The sequence below is a fragment of the Alligator sinensis genome, unplaced genomic scaffold, assembly GCF_000455745.1.
Source record: "Alligator sinensis unplaced genomic scaffold, ASM45574v1 scaffold1885_1, whole genome shotgun sequence".
NCBI classification, from domain to species: Eukaryota; Metazoa; Chordata; order Crocodylia; family Alligatoridae; genus Alligator; species Alligator sinensis.
Genome location: NW_005843053.1, coordinates 221007 through 245346, shown reverse-complemented (window position 1 = coordinate 245346; position 24340 = coordinate 221007). Strand labels below are relative to the sequence as shown.

The 24340-nt window shown below is 44.8% G+C and overlaps 1 protein-coding gene across 6 annotated transcripts in view; it reads right to left on the bottom strand.

Moving 5' to 3' along the window:
- Window positions 1-24340, bottom strand: part of SWT1 (SWT1, RNA endoribonuclease homolog) — an 86265-nt gene that overhangs the window by 52401 nt on the left and 9524 nt on the right. For 5 of the 6 annotated variants that reach the window (XR_003092078.1, XM_025193468.1, XM_025193464.1 and 2 more), the window contains 10 exons: window positions 21710-22457; window positions 21116-21181; window positions 20322-20451; window positions 20091-20192; window positions 19276-19464; window positions 18084-18177; window positions 16607-16746; window positions 13497-13645; window positions 10922-11060; window positions 9758-9903 (listed from right to left, as the gene is read on the bottom strand). Coding sequence is in view for 5 of the 6 variants with exons in the window: in XM_025193468.1 (XP_025049253.1) it covers window positions 9758-9903; window positions 10922-11060; window positions 13497-13645; window positions 16607-16746; window positions 18084-18177; window positions 19276-19464; window positions 20091-20192; window positions 20322-20451; window positions 21116-21181; window positions 21710-22457 (1903 nt within the window). In the remaining variant the exon portion in view is untranslated. The remainder of the gene's footprint in view (window positions 1-9757; window positions 9904-10921; window positions 11061-13496; window positions 13646-16606; window positions 16747-18083; window positions 18178-19275; window positions 19465-20090; window positions 20193-20321; window positions 20452-21115; window positions 21182-21709; window positions 22458-24340) is intronic. The other variant, XM_025193466.1, reaches the window with a different exon arrangement.

The window sequence follows — 24340 nt, the reverse complement described above, 5'->3', positions numbered from 1 at the left end:
AGGGAAGGCTGAGCCCCAAAAGGCACCAATAACAGACTCATGACCACAGGCTGTCTGTATCAGACTAGGAACCCTCCCTTTTACTTAAGATCAAGACATGGCGGACGAGCTGAGAGAGACGACCTGTGGACAGACCGCTCAATGTACCTTAACACTTGAGCAAGGACAACACCAAACCGAAGCTGTATGATTCCAAATAGCAAAACGCCTCCTGTTCTGGCATAACTGGGTATAGGGGTACATTGGCCAGAAACCCAGATTGGAACCCAGTTAGACAAGGGGAAACCAGCATGCAGCCAGCTATGATGCCTCACCCAGAGCTCTTCAGCTAAACTCTGCAGGCTGTCAGCATGGTATTGGAGATCCAGCAGCAGGAAGTGGTGAGCAGCATGAGTGGATGCATCTTGGGCATCCACTCTTTAAGATGCCCAAAATGACAAAAGATGATGACCCAGAAGCACACATCAAAGCTTTTGAGCATGCAGCGATACAGGTCGGGTTGGAGAGACTATACTGGGCCAGCCAACTACAAGCCCTAGTGATCAGAAAAGCCCAGACCACATATAGAGCCTTGTCCAGGGATGAAGCACAGGCTTATGAAAAAGTGAAGGCCGCCATCCTACACAGACTGAAGATCACTCCGAAACATTATTGGCGCTTGTTCCGGGCCAAAAAGAACCACGAGGATAGATGACTGCAGGTACTCATGCAGCTCTTGAAAGACCTAATGAGCAAGTGGTTATGTCCAGTGCTGTACGACAGAGAAAGCTTGGCTGACCAGATCCTGCTGGAACAGTTTCTAAGTGATCTCAAGAACAATATTTAGCATTGGGTGAGGTGTCATTTGCCCCAGTATTGTGAGGAAGCGCTGAGGCTAGCAGAGGCTTTTGCTGTGTCCAAAGGAGAATACGCCAGGGACTGGACTTATCGAAATGCCAGGACCAGCAGTTCATGGAAAGTGAAGAGAAAAAGACATGACCCGAGTAGAGGAGGACCTCTGGAGGTGGTATGTTACAAATGTGGCAGGATGGGACATATAGCAAACGAATGCTGTGGTAGCCTGGTAGATCAATGGAAACCAGGGATCAGTGGCGACATGGAGGGGGTGCATGTGCACCTCATGAGAGCACCAGTGCACCCCCTGTCAGGCCGCACTCCCCGTTTAGCCAGCAGGCAAGGGGACAGGTGGGAGCACCAATGCCCACCTCCCCCCTATGAGCGCCAGCCGGGGAGCAGGGCTGCCAGCAAAAGCAGCCGCACCGCTTCTGGAAGTGGCTGCGGGACTTACGGAAGCAACACAGATGCAGGGAGCATCCCCCCACTCCCAGCCAGTGGCATCGGCCCAGTCGCTGACTGGTGTCTGACCCGAGAGGCACCAGTCACCCATGCCAAGGATGGTTATCTGGAACCCTTAAGAGATGCTGAAGTAAAGCGAGGCCATCAAGGCATGGACTGCAGCCACAGCTGTAGTGAAGATGACAACGGATAGAGTCATGCAGTAGTGACAGCATGGGTGGAGGGACAACCAGTCAAAGCCACTTTCAATATCAGCTATTCCCAGTCACTGATCTGAGCAGATTTGGTGCCACGACAGGTAATGTGAGCAACAAAACCCATAAAGATGACCTGGCATCCATGGCGAGTCAATACAGTACGACAGGAAGTTCATCCCAGTGAAGGTCATGAAGTACCAAGGACAGTTGTGAGTTTGGATAGTACCTCAGTTGGCTTGTGAAATGACTCTGGGGTGAAACTGGCCACCTATATATGATGTCCTAGAGAGGATTAAAGAAGCCAAGGTGGAATTATCACCATTTGCAGAACACTGACAGGTAGCTTGGGGAAGCTGAGGATAGTCTCAACCGTGGCTGAGGAAGAGTTGATTTTGAGAATATCATAAGCACAGCCCAATTCCAGAAGGCAAAGGAGGAAGATGAAGAACTCCAGCAGATCTGGTGGGATGAAGTTACCCAGGTTGATGGGGAAGAGGTGCATCAAATCCCGCATACCCGAGACCCTCATTAAGAAGTAAGACAGAATCTATTGTACTGGGTAAAAGGGGAGTCCCAGGTGGGGACAGAAGTTGCCCAGCTTATGGTATCTGCCCAGTTTTGGAGGTTTTATGGAAACTTGGCCTCCCATGGGCATACCATGTGCATCTGGGACACAACAAAACGGTCACCAAGATTACTCAATAGTTCTTCTGGCTGGGGCTATACGAGAATGTAGCAGGACACTAAGGTGCCTGCTACTGAGAGAGCCCGGAAGGCTCCTCAGGTGCTGGTTGCCAGGGCAACGGGAGGCAGAAAATGACCCACACCTGCCAGCGATCAGCTGGCTATAAGGGGCAAATCCTGGCTCTTATGAAGGGGGAGCTGAGGCCAGAGGCAGTTCTCTACTGGCATCCAGGACAGAAGGAGCGCCCTGCCAGCAGCCAGAGAGAGAGAAGCTCCTGGAGCAATGATGCGAGGAGAAGCCTGACTGCAGGTACCAATAGCAGAGTAAAGGGTAGCAGCTCCAAGATGTCCGAGCAATGTCGTTACAGCCAGGTGGCTTATGTTTAAGTTGTAGCCAGGAGGCTCGAGTTTCTGTATCATTTTGTTGTTTAACACCGGTGGTTTGGGTGAGGCTATAAGGGGATGGAGGAGGCCTCATGGGGGACTCCCGGTAGAGTGGGGAGTCGCCGGGGGGGCACCGCGCCCCCCCCCCCCCCCCCAGCCACAGTGAGGGCACAGAGTTCGGGGGTACAGACCCCAGCTCCAGAGCAGAGCCCGGTGAGAGGGCGGCCCTGCAGAGGGAAGAGTCCTGAGAGAGGGCAGCACTACAGAGAAGGCCCCAGTGTGGGCGCAGAGAGTCCCAGGAGAGGGGCAGCACGACAGAGAAGGCCCCAGTGTGGGCACAGAGAGTCCCAGAAGGGGGGCAGTATTACGGAGAAGCCCCAGTGTGGGCGCGGAGAGCCCCAGTGAGAGGGGCAGCATTACGGAGAGGCCCCAGTGAGGGCCCGGAGAGCCCCAGGAGAGGGGCAGCATTACGGAGAAGCCCCAGTGAGGGCGCGGAGAGCCCCAGTGAGAGAGGGGCAGCCGTAGAGAGAAGGCCCTAGTGAGAAGGGTGGCATACAGAGAAGACCCGCAAGGCTTAGATATGCAGGACACCCGGAGCAGGAGAACTGTGGCCAAGTGGAGGAGAGGTAGCCTCCCTATAAAAACACATATCATCAAAGTCGTGGCAGGCGAGAATAGGAGGGGGCAAGTCCGCAGCTTGGCACAGTAGAGGAGGCGGCAAGGGCTAGCACAGCGACCCTGCCATCCCTCCTGTTACAGTGGTGCATTGGCCGGGAACTGTAAGGCCGTGCACGAAAAGACGAACCCAAGGGCTAAAACTAGGATAGAGAGTGAGGGCTGGAAGAAGACAGCGGCAACAAACCAAAAGGAGGGCAAAGCAGGAAGGCACTGCCCTGTGACGGTACTGGGAAGCCGGAGGGCCCGACCAGTGAAGGCGTGAGGCCAGGATGGTGATGGCAGAGGATATAGAGAGCCTGAAACAGGAGAATTTTGCCAGACGCTTAAAGATAGATGAGTTAGAAGAGAGAGTTGAACAATTGGAGTGGGAGCTAGAGGTGGCCCAAACTCAAAGAGAGCAAGCTGAGGCAAAGGCTACAGGGTTAGAACAGCGGGCCCAGGCAGGAAAAAGGGAAGGAGGCTCAAGAGAGACCAGGTGCAGGATAGCGGCGGAAGCAGAGAGGGCTCGCGTATTAGAGCAGCTTATTACAAATGGAGCCCAAAAGAGCCGGGAGAGGGAAGAAAAGCTTCAGACGAGGTGGCCCAAACTCAAAGAGAGCAAGCTGAGGCAAAGGCTACAGGGTTAGAACAGCGGGCCCAGGCAGGAAAAAGGGAAGGAGGCTCAAGAGAGACCAGGTGCAGGATAGCGGCGGAAGCAGAGAGGGCTCGCGTATTAGAGCAGCTTATTACAAATGGAGCCCAAAAGAGCCGGGAGAGGGAAGAAAAGCTTCAGACGATGCAGAGAGAGATGGCAGCGTGGAGAGAAAAGTCTCCTACAACCGGCACAACCCAGGCAAGGGAACAGAAAGAGATATTACAAAAGTTGGAGGTCGCCAAAGGGGTGATGGAGGTTCTTCAGGAAGAAGTCTGCAGCCAGGCAGATCATATACAGGAACTGCATGATGAGCTAGAGGAGTGGCAACAGAAGTGCTTTCATGCAGAACATCAAGCACAAGAGCTGCGGGATGAGCTGCTTAAAAGCCATGACCAAGCAAAAGAAACAGGCAAGGCTTTTGCACAGGAAATGGAGAAAATAAAAGCTAACCTAGCAAATTACGAGGACCTGTACCATCGAAGCTTGTCCCTTGAAGGAGAGTTAGAAGCTGGGACAAAGGAGACTGAGAGGTTACGGTCTCAGTTACAGAGTGTGGAGGCAGAAAGAGACCACATGGGAAAACAGGTACAGCGCCTTAAATCTCTCATAGATGATAATGGGGCTAGAGGGGCAGTGACTAAGGGAGAGGGAACAGTCACAGCAGCAAATACAAATCCGAAGGCAGCAGATTCAGGCCTTAGAGACAGAAGATGAATTGTTAAGGGCAGCCAGGAGTCAGATAGCTACAAAATACCAAGGTCCTGGGGAGTCAGAGGTGCCAGAGACGACAAACATAGCAACTCAGACAGACACAGGACAGAAGGCCCAAGCGGAAAAGGTTGCAGATGCAATGCAAAGAGAGAGACTGGCGGCAATAAGTCTGCAGTTGGAAGAACATGCGTCCATGGCTAAGGCAGGATTCAAGGAGTACCTTCAGGAGCTGGAAGGCTTGAAAGAGGGGTTAACAGGCGCGGAAAAATTGATAGGGACTGCACGGCTTATGCTCTTAAAGATCCTGAGAAGTCAGGAACAACCCAGTATGGTAAAATTGGAAAATCCTCGAGAAGAAGAGGAAACAGGGCAGCAGGAAAAGAATACCAGGATGAAGGCACTCGCAGAGATAGACCCCACAAGGATGCGGGAAGAGATCCTCTCCACAGTCAGGGAGTGCCTGGATCAGAGATGGGGGCAGTGGGCGAGCCAGTATACAGTAGAAATGAACTGCCGGGGGAAGAAACTAGGGAAGCTTACCAGCAGGTATGACGTTGGAGCATTGACAGTACCAGAACAGGTGCAACAGAGGGAAGTAGACAAGGGAAATGTGGTAGCAGTACAAAAGAGTGAGCCAGTCAGTGGGAGAAACAAGAACAGTGACCTAAGCTGCCCTGATCACACTCAAAAGGAAGGACAGCTAGAACAAGAAGGTCAGAGATCGAGGAGGGCACAGGCATGGGTATCTGGTAGAACAGGTACGGCTTCCAGAAGAGAGAGAGAGGCAGAACCTCTAAGTAAAAGAGAAGTCCAAAGGCCTGAGATGGACCGGAGGAGCCGAAACCCCAGGGAAACTAAGTGGGGAGGAGAAGTACATCTCAAGCTCTACCCAAAGGATGAGAAACCCAGCCCTGCACAGAAGCAGAGACCGTGCCAAACCCAGACTGCAGGCCAAACTAAAGAGGCAGAAGGCCCATCGACAACAAAGGTAATTTGGTGGGAGAAAGAACAGAGGGGAGGAAGACGGCCATGTGTGTATGTTAATAACCTCCCAAGGCAAGTCAGATGGTGGACCCTAAGAAAAATAGTTGAAGCTAGAGTTGGGGGAGTAGTGTTTGTAAAAGTGTACACAGGGCCTGGCGGAAGATCTACTGGCCAGGGGAAGATAGAATTTTGGAGAGTGGAAGATGCCCAGCAAGCACTCAGGGTGCAGTGGGAGCTTTGGGGTAAGCTCATGGACTGGCAGGAAACCAAAGAGAGGAGGGATTTGTTACAAAGGACACAAAGAAGAGGAGATCTGGGACGCATGAAAAGGGACAAGACACCCCAAGTAGTAGGAGGCAGCTCTCCCAGGAAGAGAGAGGAGGCTGTCTCAAGTTGAGGGGGCTGTGGAAGAAAAGACGGTAGGCCTGAATTGCACCCTACCAGGGATGGCTAATGCGGGGGGACTACCTGTGGCAGGGTAACTCCCGAGAAATCCCACATGGTGCGCCCTGGGTAAAAGGCGAGGAGGAGGCGCCTGAAAACCTCCGCCTGCAACATTTGAGTCACCGGGTGCCAGAAGAAAGGCCGAGAAACCACAGAGGGACACGACACCTATGAAGATCCACCTCGGTGAGTCTAAAATCTTAAGCGGGGAGGTGTGTAGCAGGACACTAAGGTGCCCGCTACTGAGAGAGCCCGGAAGGCTCCTCAGGTGCTGGTTGCCAGGGCAACAGAAGGCAGAAAACGACCCACACCTGCCAGCGATCAGCTGGCTATAAGGGACAAGGCCTGGCTCTTATGAAGGGGGAGCTGAGGCCAGAGGCAGTTCCCTACCGGCATCCAGGACAGAAGGAGCTCCCTGCCAGCAGCCAGAGAGAGAGAAGCTCCTGGAGCAATGATGCGAGGAGAAGCCTGACTGCAGGTACCGCTAGCAGAGTAAAGGGTAGCAGCTCCAAGATGTCCGAGCAATGTCGTTACAGCCAGGTGGCTTATGTTTAAGTTGTAGCCAGGAGGCTCGAGTTTCTGTATCTGAGGACCCCAGCCCCAGTGAGGGCACGGAGTTCGGGGGTACAGACCCCAGCTCCAGAGCAGAGCCCGGTGAGAGGGCGGCCCTGCAGAGAAGGCCCCAGTGTGGGCGCAGAGAGTCCCAGGAGGGGGGCAGCATTACGGAGAAGCCCCAGTGTGGGTGCGGAGAGCCCCAGTGAGAGGGGCAGCATTACGGAGAAGCCCCAGTGTGGGTGCGGAGAGCCCCAGTGAGAGGGGCAGCAGTACAGAGAAGGCCCTAGTGAGAAGGGTGGCGTACAGAGAAGGAGCGCAAGGCTTAGATACGCAGGACACCCGGAGCAGGAGAACTGTGGCCAAGTGGAGGAGAGGTAGCCTCCCTATAAAAGCACATATCAAAGTTGTGGTGGGCGAGAATAGGAGGGTGCAAGTCCAAAGCTTGGCACAGTAGAGGCAGCGGCAAGGGCTAGCACGGCGACCCTGACGTCCCTCCTGTTACAGAGAATATGGTTTGCACATCGCCTGCCCAGCATGCAAGCAGGTTAAAAAGATTGGACCACCCCATGCGCCTCTTCAGACTATGCCTGTTAGAGAGACCCCCTTTGCCTGTGTTGCCAAGGATGTGGTGGGCCCTCTACTTAAAATCAGTGCTGGCCACAAGTACATCTTAATGTTTATTGACTATGCTATCCGTTACCTTAATGCTATACCACTCAGGACACTAACAGCCCCCTGCATCACAGAAGAGTTATTGAGGTAGATCACACAAGTGGGCATTCTTAAGGAGATACTGACCAACCAAAGCCCTAATTTTATATTGGGCATGTCGAAGGGAGCGTGCCAAACATTAGGGATCAAGCATCTGTGAACCTCTGTTCATCACCCATAGACTAATGGGCATGTGGAAAGGTTAAATGGCACCCTTAAAAGGATGCTGTGGCATAGTGCACAGATGGAAACCCATAAATGGGATCTGTTGCTCACGCCTCTTCTTTCTGCAATCAGAGAAATTCCTCAAGATCCTATTATAGGGGTGGGCTGATACCGATAGCCGATTTTTAAGGAGGCATATCGGCCAATACGAATCCGATTTCCAATACGCAGCTCTTCAGCTTCAAGAGTTGCATCCAGCTGCTAAGTCTGGTGTGGTGGAAGGGGAGGGAAGGAGTGTAGCGGGGCAGATCAAGGCCCCTGCAGTGAGGGAGGGAATGGGGCTAGAGCTGGGGCTGGGCTGCGCTGACCAGCAGGGGCGAGAAGGGGCATTGGACAGAGCCACAAGCAGCTCATCTGGGGGGCAGGAGGGCAGAAGCATGTGCCCCCCGGATCTGTGTGGCACAGGGCAGGCTGCAGCTATGGGCTAGGGTCAAGGCAAAATAGAGGAGAGGAAGGACGTGGGTAGCAGTGGGGCAGCTCCCGCCACTGCACACAGCTCATCCGGTGCTCATCTGGCGGCTCCTGCCGCTTGTCCAGGAGGGCAATGGGGGCGGAGGGGGTGCTATTTCCAATACAGAAACTCTTTATGAGTGACAATCCAATATCGGACTGATATATCAGTGCACCTGTACCCAAAGCAACTTAAATGGGGGATGTGTCATAGAGTGGCATGCCACATGTGCCAGCTCCGCTGTGTGTGGGTTCTGGGAGGCACGGCAGGATCCCAAAGCGATATGATAGAATGCCCAGTAAGGGGGGGAAATGGCCAGTACTTACCTGCAGGTGCAGAGCTAATGGAGAGACAGTGAGAAGCAGTGCTGTTGCCGTGGTTTAAGCACCAGCTCACTGAGGCTTCAGGGGCGTGCAGAACATGACATCACAGGTCTGCGCCCATTGCCAGGTGCAAAAAGGCAAGTGAAGCCAATCAGCCAAAGAGAGGAGAACACCAATACTCCATGATTTGACTAGGACAGTGGTAAGAAACCGTGCCAGTTCCCCAGCTGATACTGGAATAGAGAGCAGCACCAATAGAAGCCCCTGCCAGGCATGGTGAAGGTGCAGGCACTTTCTTAAATTAATTATTTTCTGATGGACTTGTCAAGATTAAGTTGAAAGCCATAGCCTTGTAATGTGGGTAAAGAGTCTCAACTCTAAGGGAGAGTAGGGCTCCAAATACAGGACACAAGTGGCGTAATTAACTGAAGCCAGGAAGGCAGAACATCCCGAAGTTGATGGAGGGAATGGTGTTGGACATTCACTGGCTATAAACTGATACCAAGTTTAATTTATTTGTTTAATATCAATGAATTAATTACTTTGTTTGTTTCTTGTTGTGAGTCTATGAATTAATTAGAGCTCCATGAGTTTGAGAACGCCTGTGGACTAATGATGGACTGTGTTAATGATGTACACCTTGTATAATGTCTAGGAAGGGCTAACTGTATTCAAAGGCCCTCAAAATCATTAATGGAATCCCGGAGTAGTTTACAGGTCTGACATCACACTAATTTAAGGAGGTCAGGAAGATCTGACTGTATCCACCTAGGGGCAGGAACATCAATGACTGTCAGGCCTTGGTTGGCAAGTGGATGGGGTATAGGGGAGGAGGCACTAACAACAGAAATGAACCCACAGGCTAGCTGTATCACACAAGCAGTAGCCAAATGTCATGATTTTTGGCGTTGTTCTTGAAGTCTGCACTTCAGGAATATGAAAAAAAAAAAAACTTCTCTCTCTCTCTCAAAGAAAGAGCTAAGTTTTTCACATTCCCGCAGTGTAGACTTTAAGACCAATGCTAAAAATTATGAGAGTTGGCAACACTGTACTAGGAACCTCCCTTTTACTTAAGATCAAGACATGGCGGGCGAACTGAGGGAACCTACCCATGCGTGGATAGACCACTTGACATACTTTAACATTTGAGCGAGGAGGCACCAAGCCAGGGCAGTACAATGCTGAATAGAAAGACACCTATACACCTGAATAGCAAAACCAGGTACATACCCAAAGAACCTTCTCTGCCAAATTCCATCAAGGATATTTTTGTTTAAAATATTTTACATTTAAAATAAAAATAACATCACTTGTAGTGATAAAGGAATTACATTTGGAGGCTATCAATTTTGACAATATCCTGTTAACTCCCAGTTAACATTATCTACATATTTTAGAAAATCCTTAGCTAGTTTGTAGTGTGAGTTCTCAACAAATCTAAAATTTGTTTTAGGCCAATATATAATGACATGCAGCTTACCTCTTCAAGTGACTGAAGCAGTTTATTCACCTGGGTAAAAGCCTGGGGAAGTACACCATCATAGTCTGATCTTGAGCTGAAACCATGTAATAGTTTTTTGGATTCCCGGAGCAGGGTACCAGCTATTAAGGAATCAATCATTTTTCCTGGTAAAGGCATTAACATGGAAAATGAAATAGTTTTACAGAAGGTAAAAATAACAAGCCCCAAGAACCTAATTTAGTTTATTACAATTAAGCAAGCAATAATGAAACTGGCAATTCCAAGCTGTACCCAAACATAAATCATTACCAGGACTATCAATTCAAAGACGTTACCATACTACTTAGAAAAGTAAAGAATCCAAAATATTACATTAATAAACACATTATGAAAGATTACTTTCAGAGAATATGAAAATCCTATAGATTTAAGGAGTGAAATGTCAAAAGTACTTTACAAGGTTCAGTAGGCATAATTCCATTTCCTTTTTAAAACAAAGAGCACCAGCATACTACCACAATTAAGACAAACCAAAAATCTGAAAAAACCTTTATGTTTTGACTTTCATGAGTAGTAGTAAAAATATTCCTTTTATGTAGTCAGTATCTGGATGTATCTGAGAACACTTTTGTTTCCTCCTCCCCTCTGATTTTTGGCATAATTCAAAATCGAAAGTTCTTTTTGTCCAAAATGTCATTCAGATACTGGCAAGAATCCCAGTTTTCTTAAGCTGGAATTACCCTGTAGGAAAATCTAAAATAAAAACTTTCTCCAAGGTATAACTTCTTCCAATAGATGGTGTCAGGGGTTTTCAACCTTTTTTATTAAGTGTACCCCTGATAGCCCCCCCTTAATGAGTGTACCAGGGGGAGGGGAGGGGTGTGAACAGGCAGATGCAGAGCTGGGGTGGGGGGGCGGGAGGTGAGATAGCAGCACGGGGTGGCAGCACTCCACCCCCATGTATCCTATGGGACCTTTCAAAGTACCCCCAGGGGTGTGCATATGTACCCCTGGTTGACAACACCTGGACTGCGTAATTCACATTATTCTTAAATGAAAAGCAGAGAAATAACATACGCCTACCTTTCCACAATGCCTATATCTGTGATGAGAAAGCCTTGGGCTAAATCTAGGAGTTATGTTTAGAAGTTTATTATGACAGAAGTCACATAAGATTCTTACCCTTACAAAGATGATTGTGCAGGTATTCAATAGTTGCAAATAATCTCCTTGGCACAACCTGTCCAAATACAGCAAACCAATGTTTTTTATAGCACTGTAGCAAGTCTGCTAGTGTCCATGGGGGTTTTAGGTACAGTATCTAAAATTGAAAAGTAAAAAATGCACACACTTTCAATACAAATTCACTCTTTGTACATTTTATAACTCTGCTATTCTCTACTGCTATTTGTGTTTGCTGAAACAGGCATCCAAGGCATTCTCCAAAATGAAAAACAAGGCAATTTTTTTCTGGTGAGGTGGGCACCTATAAAGTAACAAATCCCTGTCTTGTTCAGTTAACTTTCTAAATGGTATCTAGTTTCTACTGTGATACAAGCAAGCATTTCATCTTTGTGAGACACAGTGAATGAGTAGGGATCTCTTAATTTGCGATTTCACAGAAACTGCAAAATTGTCTACAAAAAACGTAGAAAGAACAAAATGCTGGTTCCCCAGTGGGAGCCAGCAATCCTCGCTACCTTGCAGCCCACCCAGAAGGGGCAGGAACTGGCTGGCAGGGTGGCACAAAGGTCAACCAGCAGCCAAGATGGCAGACACCCCCTCATCCCTCCTCCCCCCACCCCCAGGGCCTCTCCGCCAATCAGCAGCAAGGGGCAGGGCCGCTGGGAAGTGCCTGTGAAATTGGATCTTCATGCCACAACTAAACTGCGAAAATGCCTTTATCTGACCATGAATTAAATAAGTCCCTATGCACGAGTACAAAAATGTTATCTGGATTCCTTGGACATATTTCATGTATAATATACCCAGAAGATTTTTGAGTTCAAACAAGAAAGATTAATTGTTTTAACTCAGAGAGCTGGCATCTTTCTTCCTACACAAATGGTACAGCACTTCACTGTTACTCCCAAGAAAAAAATATTATAAACATCTTCACAAAGAGATTTTTTTGGGAAACATCTTCACAAAGATATAAAACACTGAACAACAGAACAGAAAGTATCAAGGCTACAGTCAAAATACCAAAATTCCAGCTCTGCCAAAATTCCTATGTAAACCAACAAAAAACTCACTCGCTATACTTCAGGTTCCCTATCTGAAAAAAGGAATAATCATAACTTCCCTAAACCCTTGTGACAATGAGATACTGGTGTTTGTAAAGTGTTTTGAGAATTCTTGAACACAACAACATTTTGGTACATATTACAAAAGTGTAAACTATCATTAGTAAGTTGTATACATTTTGAAAATTCATATTTTACCTCAGTGATACTGTATACTATTATAGTCATCAATATCAAAATATGCTGTGTGATATTCTATGCAAGTGGATGGCTCACGGGATTGAAAGAAGTAGATGCAAAAATCTTTTGCTTTTAGTTTACTGGTTCAAAAATCCTTCAAGGTTAGCAGTGACCATAAGAAGTCAAATGGGTGTTCGGTGGCCCATGCAAAATGAGCGCGTGTTCCTAGCCCAGGGGTAGGCAATGTTTTTTGACCAGAGTGCCAAAAAACCCCACAATGCTTAGCTTGGAAGGTGTCGGAGTGCTGGCATACCAGAAAAACAAAATGAGGGCAGGGGGTACATGGCAGGATGCCCTGCTTGTGCCTCTTGCCCCCCACCCAAAGCCCCTGCCCCCCAGCCCAGGCTCCGTGGCTGTCAGCAACTACCCGGAACCTGGGCCAGCTGCAAACATCTGCTGCCTCTTTGCCCTGGCCCCAGCTGCCTCCCAGCCCCAGACCCGGCCATGCTCAGCATGCGTGCCAGGGGTTGCAGACCCCTGTCCTAGCCCAACACCCAGTAGAAAGCTTTCCATACACCACCACGGACATCAACGTTGACATCCATTTTGGCACATTATCAAAAGAGGGCATTAGCTTAGAGACCAAATTACTTAACTTTACAAACTATTCCTTCAAGTACAATTGAGCCCTACAAGTATAGCAATGAAGACTGTAGGGCTGGGGTGAGCACAAGTATGCATCTACTGCTGTTGCCTACGTTGAAGCTGTCCTACATGTATCAAGACATTAAAAAAAAAAAAAAAAAGAAACCTAACATCATACATACCAGAACTTGTGTTAAACTGACACAACTAATTCTCTATCCTGATTTAAAGATACTGCTAGGAAGCCACTAATGAAAATGCTAGTCTTGTTTCAACTTTAATTATACAGAATAAATTGATAAATAAAGTGTTTCCTATCACATTTGTTTTCATATTAGCACATTTTCACATTAACAGGTTAAATAAAACTTAAAAACTCTAAGTACTGGCACAAAGGTATTGGAAGATTAGCTGTGTTGCTGCTTTTTAGTTCTTAAGTTAAAAAAAGTTTTCATAATTCTTTAAAAATATTTTAGCAAAATTAAGTTTTGTGAAAACAATGTAACAAAAAAAAGCAGAGTATGGGTTTGATTTGCCTTCTACAGCCTTTTAAAGGTATCAGTCCTGTTTGTCATTAACATGGCCAATAAAAAAACATGTCTTGGAGCCCAAAATTCACTCTTCAACTCTTAGTATTAGAAAGACTATATCAAGCAGGTATCAAGCAAGACAATATAGGTAATCACCTCCATCCAAAGGTTTCCAAAGGCGATTTTCATTTCAGTCTCCAAAATAGAAGACAAAGCTTCCCCTAAGCTTTTTTCAAGGTTAAGAATGATGCTTGAGAATGGATCAGGAAGATTACAATCTTTCTTTACTTCCTGGGAAACAGCATCTGTCAAGTAACCACAATGAAAAGTACTTAACTACTTATTACTCTTGGCAAACTACTAGGTCTATAACTCAGTGTCTTGTTAGTGCTGAATTGTTGCCTGTAATCTCTTTAGCACTCTATCTTCCAGTTTTAGGTTTCTCTATCACTTTTCTCTGTAGTGCATTGGGAGGGAGGAGGAAAGGGAGGGAGCAGGTACTGATTTTGAGGGGTGGCCATTAGGTAGCCAGTGCTATAGGGCTGTTCCAGCTGGTGTGCAGCAAGCCAATCCTCCAGTTGCAGAAGCCCAAGTCTGCACTGTCACTGCAGCAGTTGCAGCCACTGCCAGCATGCAAAGACGACAGGACATGGTATCGACCTGGAAAGATGTGGGCAGTGGAGTCCCACAAGGCTCAGTCCTTGGACCGGTGCTGTTCAATGTCTTCATCAGGGACTTGGACAAGGGCATGGAAAGCACTGTCCAAATTCACAGATGATACCAAACTACGGGGTAAAGTTAACACACCAGAAGGTAGGGAACGAATCCAGGCGGATCTGGACAGGTTGGAAAAATGGGTGGAACAGAATAGGATGCAGTTCAATATGAACAAATGCAAGGAGCTTCACCTAGGAAGAAGAAATGATCAACATGCTTACAGGCTCAGAGGGGGACCTTTTCAGCAGCACATCAGTGGAAAGGGATCTTGGAGTCACTGTTGATTCCAAGATGAACATGAGACATCAGTATAAAAAAAGTGATCAATAAAGCTAACGGCACTTTATCATGCATTAGCAGGTGCATGACAAACGGGTCCAAGGAGGTGATACTTCTCCTTTATGTGGCATTGGTCAGGGCACAGTTGGAGTACTGCGTTGTTTTGCAGATGTCGCCAGCCCTGTCGGCAGCGGGCGGGCGGGGGACAAGCACCGACCAAGAGTCGACAATCACCCGCAGACACTGCCAGGTTGATCACTGGCCACCCACACACGCTGCCAGCGGTGTCAAGGGGGTGGTGAGCGGTGACCACCCACAGGCGCCACCGACACTTTTCATGGGGGGGGGTGCACCACCACACTCAGGGGGTGCACATGCACCCCCTATGCATAAAAAATGAAACAGGCAAAACCCTACAAGGAGAGATTGAGGGCCCTGGATCTCTTCAGCCTTCGCAAGAGAAGCTGAACAGTGATCTTGTGGCTGCCTACAAATTCATCAGGGAGATGAATAGGAGATGCAAGGAATAGGAGATGCTCTGTTTACCAGGGCACCCTTTGGAGTAACTAGGAACAAAGGCCACAAACTGACAGACCAGATTTAGGTTAGACATCAGGAAGAACCTCTTTAAAGTAAGGGTTGCCAAAATCTGGAATGGGCTTCCAAGGGAGGTGGTGCTCTCCCTTACCTGGGGGTCTTTAAGAGGAGGCTAGACATGCTCCTGGCTGGGGTCATCTGACCCCAGTGCTCTTTCCTGCCCAGGGCAGGAGGTTGGATTCGATGATCTGCTAAGGTCCCTTCCAACTCAAACATTATGAATCTATGGCAGGAGAGACCCCCACCAACCCTTCTTCACGGTCAGTATAGTATTTCCTCCTTCTCCTGGTCTTCCCAGGGCATGAAAGGAGCTCACTCAGCCTCTTGACTTTTCTTTTTACAGGTCTCTGGGGATGCTCTAATAGTGTTGTCTCTAAGTAAATTCAGATATGTCTGCATAGTTTTCTCTGCTTTCTAACCAATAGTAAAGAGAAAACAAGTTGTTTATCAAGTTTCTGGTTATAAATTTATGTGATTTATATAAGTGGTATCAAAAGAATCTGAGAGAAAGAGATGAGAAGACTATCAATTTTGCATGTAGGCCTTGAAGTTCTGTGGTCCTCATCCATTATTTTCTGTAGACTGGGGTGTCAAACATAGGCTCCACAAAGCCCCATAAACCAGCCCCCCAGTGTTCCCCTCTTGACCCGCATGCTGTATGAAACTGGCCCTGTGCACAGCACCTAGGATGTGCACTGTCCATAGCACTCACTGGGGCTGGGTCCTGGGTTATACTGTCCACTCAGGCAAGCATCCCAGAAGAGCCCAGGTAGTTATCAATCATGCGCATTGGATCATGCTTGCAGGCAGGGGAGTCTGTGGGCTTTACCAGGCCAACAGACCAGCCCTGTGCCACGCATCCAGCCTATTGGGCAAAATGAGTTTGACACCCTGTTCAGAACTTCACCAAGTATCAACTCAAAACTTTCATTTTCTTAAGTTTTCCCCTGTTTTTCCAATTATACCTTCTTTTTCTTTTTAAAAAGTCTCTGGTAAAGACTACCTAATTTCCCAGATTATTTTTTCATGATTCTACTCCACATTTTATTTAAGCAACTTACAACATCTTTCTAAAGGTAAGTACAGCTCTGACTAAATTATTTAAGTTAAACTAAATCCATTGCAACTTTGCCCATTTATAAACAAGAACTCTACCCAACACTCTTGATTACAAACAACTGTATTTGTATCTTAAGCAGTAAGAATTGGCCACCTGAGTGTTAACTAACAGCATTATAACCCACTGCTCAAAATGCAAATATACGTGTTCACATTTGACAGTATTAGGGAGTAATCTTAGCATTTATATGCTTAATTCTTGGTGCTAGTGTTACCCTGTTTTAAAAACAAAAGAAAATGGAATTTTAAAATAAAATAAAAGCACGTATTTTAAAACAAAATAAATGGAATTTCCTTTTCTATGGACATCTTGGTACTTACTTGGCTGGGAAAATTACATGTGAACTTGTAAAATTAAGTGTCTGAAGGAAATAAACTTAAGCTCTCCAACTTTTAAAGAAAACTAAAAATTACCTTTGGGGAACAGAAATTAGATTTTCAACTCCAATGGTGAATGGTTCAAAAGATTATGAGAGCAACTGTTTTTGCAAACTTATTTGTGATCAACATGCCTCACACAGATGTTTTCACATACACACACTAAAAAAACTAACCAGTTTCTGACTGCTGCGGGATGTCCTGATGGCTATTCAGATTGTTCGCATTGAGGTTCCGGAGTGCAGCAACCAAATCTGTTTTGCATAATGCCTTGACTTCACTCACCAGAGCTTTGTTGCACAAATTTTTATCATCCCTGTGAAAGACAATTATTTCTGTTTTGACCTACTGCTAAGTTGCACTTGGAAAAACATTTTTATAAATTAATTTGTATGCATTGGTAAGCTTGTCTTCATTAAACCTATACATACTTTGAAGGGGTCGATTGTATGTAAAAATTACTACTTGAGAAATGGTGGGAAGTTTAAGATGATACTTTTTGACTTAACAGTTTAATTTATGTATTCTGAAAAGCAGTATAGAAAAAAAAACACTTAAAACTTTATATCACATTTTAGGCTCGATTTAAACCAGAAGAGCACTGTAAACATTAAACTGCTTAATATTTAAGAGCCAAAAGGAGATCCCAAAACCTCACAGGTTGCCTTTAAACATGATTTAGCCCTGCACAACTTGTGGATGAAGGAATGAGATTTATTCCACCATATTTTCTTGCATACAACATGCCTCCAAATAAGAGATGTACCTTGTTTTTGAAGGGCAGAATGAAGCGGGGAGGGGGGGGTGTCTTTCTTTGAAAATACTGGCAAGTATATTTTCCCTGGGAGACAAAAAAAACCACAAAAAAACCCAAGAAAACAGGTAGCTGCAATAGAGGGGAGCAAAAAATTATGGGTGCTCTGTTAACTTCCTACATGCAGAATGTCGCAGGTGCTGCTCACTCAGCCAAACTGTTCTACCCATCTAATCTTCCTGACTTGAGCCAAGTAGGCAGCCAACAGTGCCTGCCAGGTCAGCTGAGGACTTGATCCTAGCCAGCCACCAGCAGAGTCAGCTGAGGATCCACTCAGCTGATTCATCAGGAGCCTCTACCCTGGCATCCAGAGCTCATCTCCACTTGTAAAATACAACAGAGCAAGCCCTGGGTGTTGGCACAGAGCCTCCAATTTAATATGGAAACATGGATATAAAAGTAGTCTCTGTACTGATATTTGTAACTAGATTTCTACTAAAAATGTAACAAAAAAACTAGGCAAAAAAAATAGAACAAAGGTAAGCCCTTCCCCTATTCACCAACCTCATAACAAATCTTTACCACCAGTTCACTTATACTCCATACCAAACATGAGAGAAACTAAATATCGAACACAGCAGTTTTCAGAAAATGAAGCATGTCAAGTCATTTATGCATAAAGTGAAATAGTGAGAAAAATCACTTCCTAAAAGTCTACAATTTTTTTTAATTCTTCCCTTACACCTTAAAAAAAGCATGGAGTGACTTTGCTGCTTAAAAAGAAAAGTTTCTTGCAAAGCCAATCTAAAAATGAGGGATCAGGAAGGGTTGTCAGATTGATATTTGTTCTTATCCTCACATATACAGACCTCAAAAACTAAACTGCATGTTAAACTCACGTGCACAGTATGACAACAGCTTGAGGGAAGAGGCTACGATACTGCAGACAGCATTGCAAAACACGATCATCATTGTTTTCATCACTCAAGCCATCTGCAAGATTAGCAACACAATGACTATATGTTTGGAAATAGCCTGACATGAAATATTCTAACGCGTTTAAAATATGGTATTTAAATGCTATATTTGTTCAAGCAAGGGGAAGAAACATGAACTAAGCATATGTCTGGAAGCTGATATTTCATGGGTTGCAGTCTTAACTGCTCATTTCTTTATATGTAACTTCAAGTTACTTACCAGCTCTCAGCATGTTTAGGTCAGTAGTTAAAGAGCCAAGAGTAAATACACAATCCATACCTAAAATAATAGGATGAATTAACTCCCGACAGGTTATCTATATAGTTTAGAAACAAAGCAGAAATTGCTTATTACAGTGTTCTCAAATTTACTGATGAAATAGTAAGGAGTGAAGTATTTATTATGAAAAGGCATTACTTTGTTAGCCATTCACAAATCTGCTGCTGATTATAGGCAGTTTTGATTGGACCTATGAAAGATGGTATTATGGTTGCTTGCAGACAGTAAATAAAAAATAAATAAATAAATAAATAAATAAATAAATACATTTTTTTAAAGCACTTCAAATTCTGCATGCTCCCGTGCATGCCCAGAAGAGGCAGCGCGTTAGCTGGACCCAGCTCACCTGACATCTGTATAGATCAGGTGCTGTAGTGGAGCTTTTATCTAATAGCTGATTGAACTAGCTTAAGATAAAAGCATCAGAAAGCCCCACGGAAGTGCCTAATCTATACAGACACTGCAGAGCCAGGTCAGAGTAACGTGCTGATTCTTCTGCTAAAGCGTGGTTTGCATTGGTTTTGGTTTTTTCTTTTAATGTCTGCAAGCAGCCTGTTTTTCAATAACCCACAAGAATATATACCTATAACAGAAGACTGATAAATACATTAGGTCTGATTCTATCCTCTATTACAGCAGCATGAAACAATGCAATGGGGGAGAATCAGGCTGCTTATGAATTGGTCTGACAACTTCAAATTGTTAGCCAATTTTAATACAGTAACTGCAGTCAAACGGATTTTATGAAACCCAGTAGCAGGTGCTAAAGCTCACACTAACCAAGCTGTGAGGACCATACAATCCAGAGATAAGTTGACTCTGTACATAACTTACATATTTTTTGAGAAGCAAGCTGCATAGATTGTCCCCACAACTTTGAATCTTGGTTTTTGAGACAAGTGTAGATGAACTGAACTGCAGGGATAGCTTTGTCTCGAACATGTTGGACCATCTTCCCTTTCTTCAAGTTGTCCAGCTCTTGTAGAACCACCCAGGGAATTATCAATGCAAGTCTGCCAACCCCTAACAAAAAAAAAACAAAAAAAAAAAGTTTCTGAACTCCCAGTTTAACTAAAGTAAATTTCATTTAATGCAAACACCATATTTGTTTTCTTACATAAAACAGCAGATTTCTACGTTAGTTGGTAAGAGTCATCACCTTCTGTACTCAAAAAAGTGATATGGCATTTAAAAATAAGTCTAAATAACAAATTTCCCTCTTTATAATGTTAAATTCAATCTGGCATTCGATGGGACATTTGTAAAGTAATTATGAGCAAATTTGAGAACAAATTTGTATCACTATACAACATTTTGACAACATTGTGCGACAAACAGGAGGAAGTTACCACAACGATTAATGCCAGATTATATGCTCACTAGGAAATACTAAAATAAAGCCACAGAGCAGAGGGGAAAAAAGTAAAAAAGACTGGCATTATACAAATCAGTGATAACACCACCAGTCATTCACATAACCATTTATCCGTATTAATTCAACTTGAATAGTTTGTGACATCAGCCTACATTCCTGTAACATGGGGGAAAAAAAAAAACAATGAATACTAGAGTAAGGTTTTATTGTCCTATATTTCATGAATATGTCAATTCCTTTTAAACCTTTCTGTTCTTCAGCTGCATTCACATACCTGGTATATCTTCAGTTTTCAGAGTCCTGATAAACTTAAGATGACTAATCATTATGTTGGTGTCAATCACTATCAAAAGGTTCAAACCAGAAGTCATATCTGCTGAAGAAGAGAACGTGATTATAACAATTCATTCTTCCGTGATCCTTGCCCAGGATATTTGTTACTTTTAGTGTTGTCAAGGTAAAAGTAGACACCAGAGAAATCTCAAAATTCTTGCAGATAACATACCAGCAGAAATATTTGCATCTTGTTCTGGAAGATCTATTTCCATACTGGTTAGCTCTCCACAAGTCTGTACAACTGGCAAAACCATCTTTCTGTCAATACGAGCAGCATGCAAGTCTTCTATTATCTGCATCTATTGTTAAAAAAAAGAGACTCTGCAACACATACCCAAATATGTAAAGTCCAAGATACAGTCTAGAATGAAATTTAATTTGCAACCACATTTCAGTATGAAGCTGATGGGCTCGTTCTTCTCCTGACTACATAGGCTGAAAATTCCCTGCTAACTACAATTCTTAAGAAATGGATGTCCATCTTCACTGAAAAACTAAACAGATGTTGGAAAATAAAGCTGTTGTGGTCTGCATATAAATGCAAGGCCCCACAGCTAATAGAAGATGAAAAACTAAGCTGTGACATGTAAGTATGCCTCCATCAAGCACTTCCTGAAAAAAACAACCTCTAACTGGGTTTGTATTAGTACTTGAGAGTATAGAGAGCCATCAGGAATAAAAGATACCACACCAGTAATATAGAACATCATCCAAGGAATTACATGACCTCGAATTCATACTTTGACAACCAAGCTATTTAACAAAAATACTATGGAACAGGGGTGGGCAAAATGTGGCCCGCCAGGCCATTTTATCCAGCCTGCAAGGCCCCTAAAAAAATGTAGAAAATTAATATTTATCTGCCCTGGGCTGCCTGTCATGTGGCCCTCAATGGCTTGCCAAAACTCAGTAAGCGGCCCTCCACCCAAAATAATTGCCCGCCCCTGCTACAGAATTACTAACCTCTTGGTCTGTCTCTGAATTCTGACTGGCTTCAGGGGAGGCAGAAGAACATGGAACTTCAAAGCTCTGTAGAGAGAAATAAAGGTAGAAATACAAAACTTTTAGAGAACTTACTGATTCTGAATTTAACAAATCAAATAGATAACTAAAAAAAATATTTTTTTTTCTGACTTGGTGAGAAAATTAGTATTCATGTATTCTAGTTTTGCAATAGCATTACAAAAAGACTATGTATTGCAATAGTATTACAAAAAGACTACTGGTTTAATGAGATCAGAGTGCAGGAGACAAACATTTACATTTAAAAAGCCTTTTTAGAAACATTAAAACCTTTTAATCAATTTAGGGTTACAAGTCGCCAGAAGTGTAACAAGATGTCCTGAAGCCGATCTACAACTATAGTTCAACCCTGATGTATACCACCACTGTGTTTATTTCAGTTTGTGCAAATTCAGCTGAGAATCCCATGGATTAAATCAGGCTCAAATTCATCTTAATTGTGGCCAGACCAACTTGAATTCAGATATAAAGCTGAAACTACCATAAAACAAGCATTTATTTACTACTAAAATAGCCAGAGTCTTTTTACTTCACCTGTTTTAAATGTAATGGTTTAACTTCAAGGTTCCTTTTTTCAGTCTTTGAAGTACCAGCAGTTTTGTTGGACTCAGCCTGCTGTTTTGTCTGCTTATGATATTCCCATCGTTTAGGTATTTCAGTTGAATAACATGATGGTTTATATTTAATGGCATTATGATTTTTGTTAGATAATTCTTTGCAGCTTCCTAGACTTTCTTCCTTACATATCGTAAAGGATGAGCCCGATGCATTACTGGGGGGGCCATCAACCTTAGTCTCTGGAAAGGTAGAAGACTTTTTTGGAATTCTGAAATCATCACTGCATTTTTTTGAGCTGTGAGACTTCTTTCTTAGTAGATGCGGCTGGCATGTAGCAGTCGTGAACTTTTCCAACATAGTCTGCTCAACTCTAGCCTTCAGTTTGTTGAGCTCAGCTTTCTCTTTCTTCTTCTTCTTCGTTAGCTTGTCCTTTTGGACAGCAAAACTAGGCCGTATCTTTCTCTCTCCTCTTCCCTCAAAGTGCCGGTCTTTGTTACAGCTTTTGTTGCTATCAGGGACCACACCAGAATCACAGGCATTTTTTTCATGTTTAGTGTCTTTATGCTTAAATTGTATAGTTATCTTCCCACGCTTCCCAGATAGGATTGAAGAATCATTGGTGGTTTTGGTACTGTTTGAAGACTCCCTCTGGAATCTTTCATCAGTGCTTTGTGAAACAGAACTTTGGTTTTGCTTCTCTTTCACACTATTATCGACTTTGAATCTATGGAATTGGCACACAAAAGTCACATTATAAACACGCATGTTACAGCAGGGCTATTCAACTTGTAAATAGCTGCAAGCCACACTGCCCCACCCCCATGAGCATGGAAGAAAGTTGAAGCTCAGAGAGGGAGACAGAGCTTGGAGCTTCCAATAGCCCTAGGGTGTGGAGCAAGCAGCAACAGCAGTAGCAGGAACAGACAATACAGGGAGGCAGCAACAACAGTAGGGAGTGGCACCCAGACCTATGGGGAAAGACTGGGGAGCTGAGGATCTAAAGGCAGCAGGAGCCAACAGGCTGCAAATTGGAGCCCACAGGCTGCCAGCTGAACAGCCCTGTGACACTATACCTAAAGCAATAGAACCAAAAACTAAGGGAGCCTGTACACAATTATTACTATACATTTATAATTCAGGCTGTTTGAATTTGGAATTTCTTTAGCTGACGATAAATTCATGGCAAGCTGTCCTTTAAAAGTGACGAGTCTTACTTATTTTACACCATGTATAACTGCTAGCTGTCTAATGCTGGTAGATCTTGTCTGTATAATACCAGCAACTAACTCCAGGGATTATAACATAATAGTGCCCTCAATGGTGCAGAAACGAAGTTCAGTCTTGCTGCACTGATGAGACAGAACAGCACTTCAACCACATTTCTGAGCTGTACGCGGCCTGCTGAAGTTTAAACACACAGAAGCTAGATTCCATCTGCACTGCACTGCAGAATGTACAGCGCTAGTTAGTGTCGACCTGACATTAGCCTAGCTATTTACGTCTTACAATTCTGGTTCTGCACAAATTCTGTCACAGCTAAAAGTCTACAACAAATAATCTGAAGTGCTGCATTTTATGGTAATAGTGTTTTTACTTTTTAAAAATGTATAAGTTATTGTAAAGCATTTTGAAACACTCCTCTCTCATGCCTGCACTTGCCTCACTGCAGAGGGGTAAGGTACCTACAGTGAGGCTATGTCCAGGCCGCTTAGCTCTAGGGCAGGGATAGGCAATTATTTTGGCTGATGGGACACTTAATGAGTTCTGGTGAGCTGTTGAGGACTGCATACACAATCTTTCAGAAGATATTATTTTAACAAATTATAGATAAAGAAATTGTTAGCATGACAGTATTTGGATCTTGGGGAGCACTGGATTTGCAACTGAATAAAAGGCTATAACCTGTGGCCTAGCAAGCTGCTAACCACAAGGCAGAATGGTATGTTAAAAGTAACATTGCAAGACGCTTAGGCAAGCATTTTCCAAACAATATAGTATTGTTGTAAGATATATAGCTCATTGTGTAAGAAAAACAACATGCCCACATGTTGGGTCCTGGGAGCTGGCTGAAGGAGGAAGGGAATGGGACAGGGGGCATGTCAACAGAGCTCACCCAGGTGGTGAAATGCAGATTTAGTGTGGCAGAAGGCCACTTCTTTTTCCCCAAAAACTATGCTCTGTGACAATTTGGTTTGTATGGGCCCTGCAGAGGGTACACAGCTTACCCTATCTCTTTAGGTAACCTGAGCTAGATACATTCCTGAGGGAGGGGAACAACCTGCTCCCTCTACGTACGTGACTGGCATCACATACCTGGGTGAGAGGCTTGAGCTCTCTAGTGGGCTAGAGACTGCAGTCTGCCCAGCAACCAGTGATGCATTTCAAACTGGTTGGCTGGCAGCCTAGGAATAACCTGCTTGGAGGCATGGAAGCGGAAAGGGATCTTGGAGTCCTAGTGGACTCCAAGATGAACATGAGTCGGCAGTGTGACGAAGCCATCAGAAAAGCCAATGGCACTTTATCGTGCATCAGCAGATGCATGACGAACAGAACCAAGGAGGTGATACTTCCCCTCTATCGGGCACTGGTCAGACCGCAGTTGGAGTA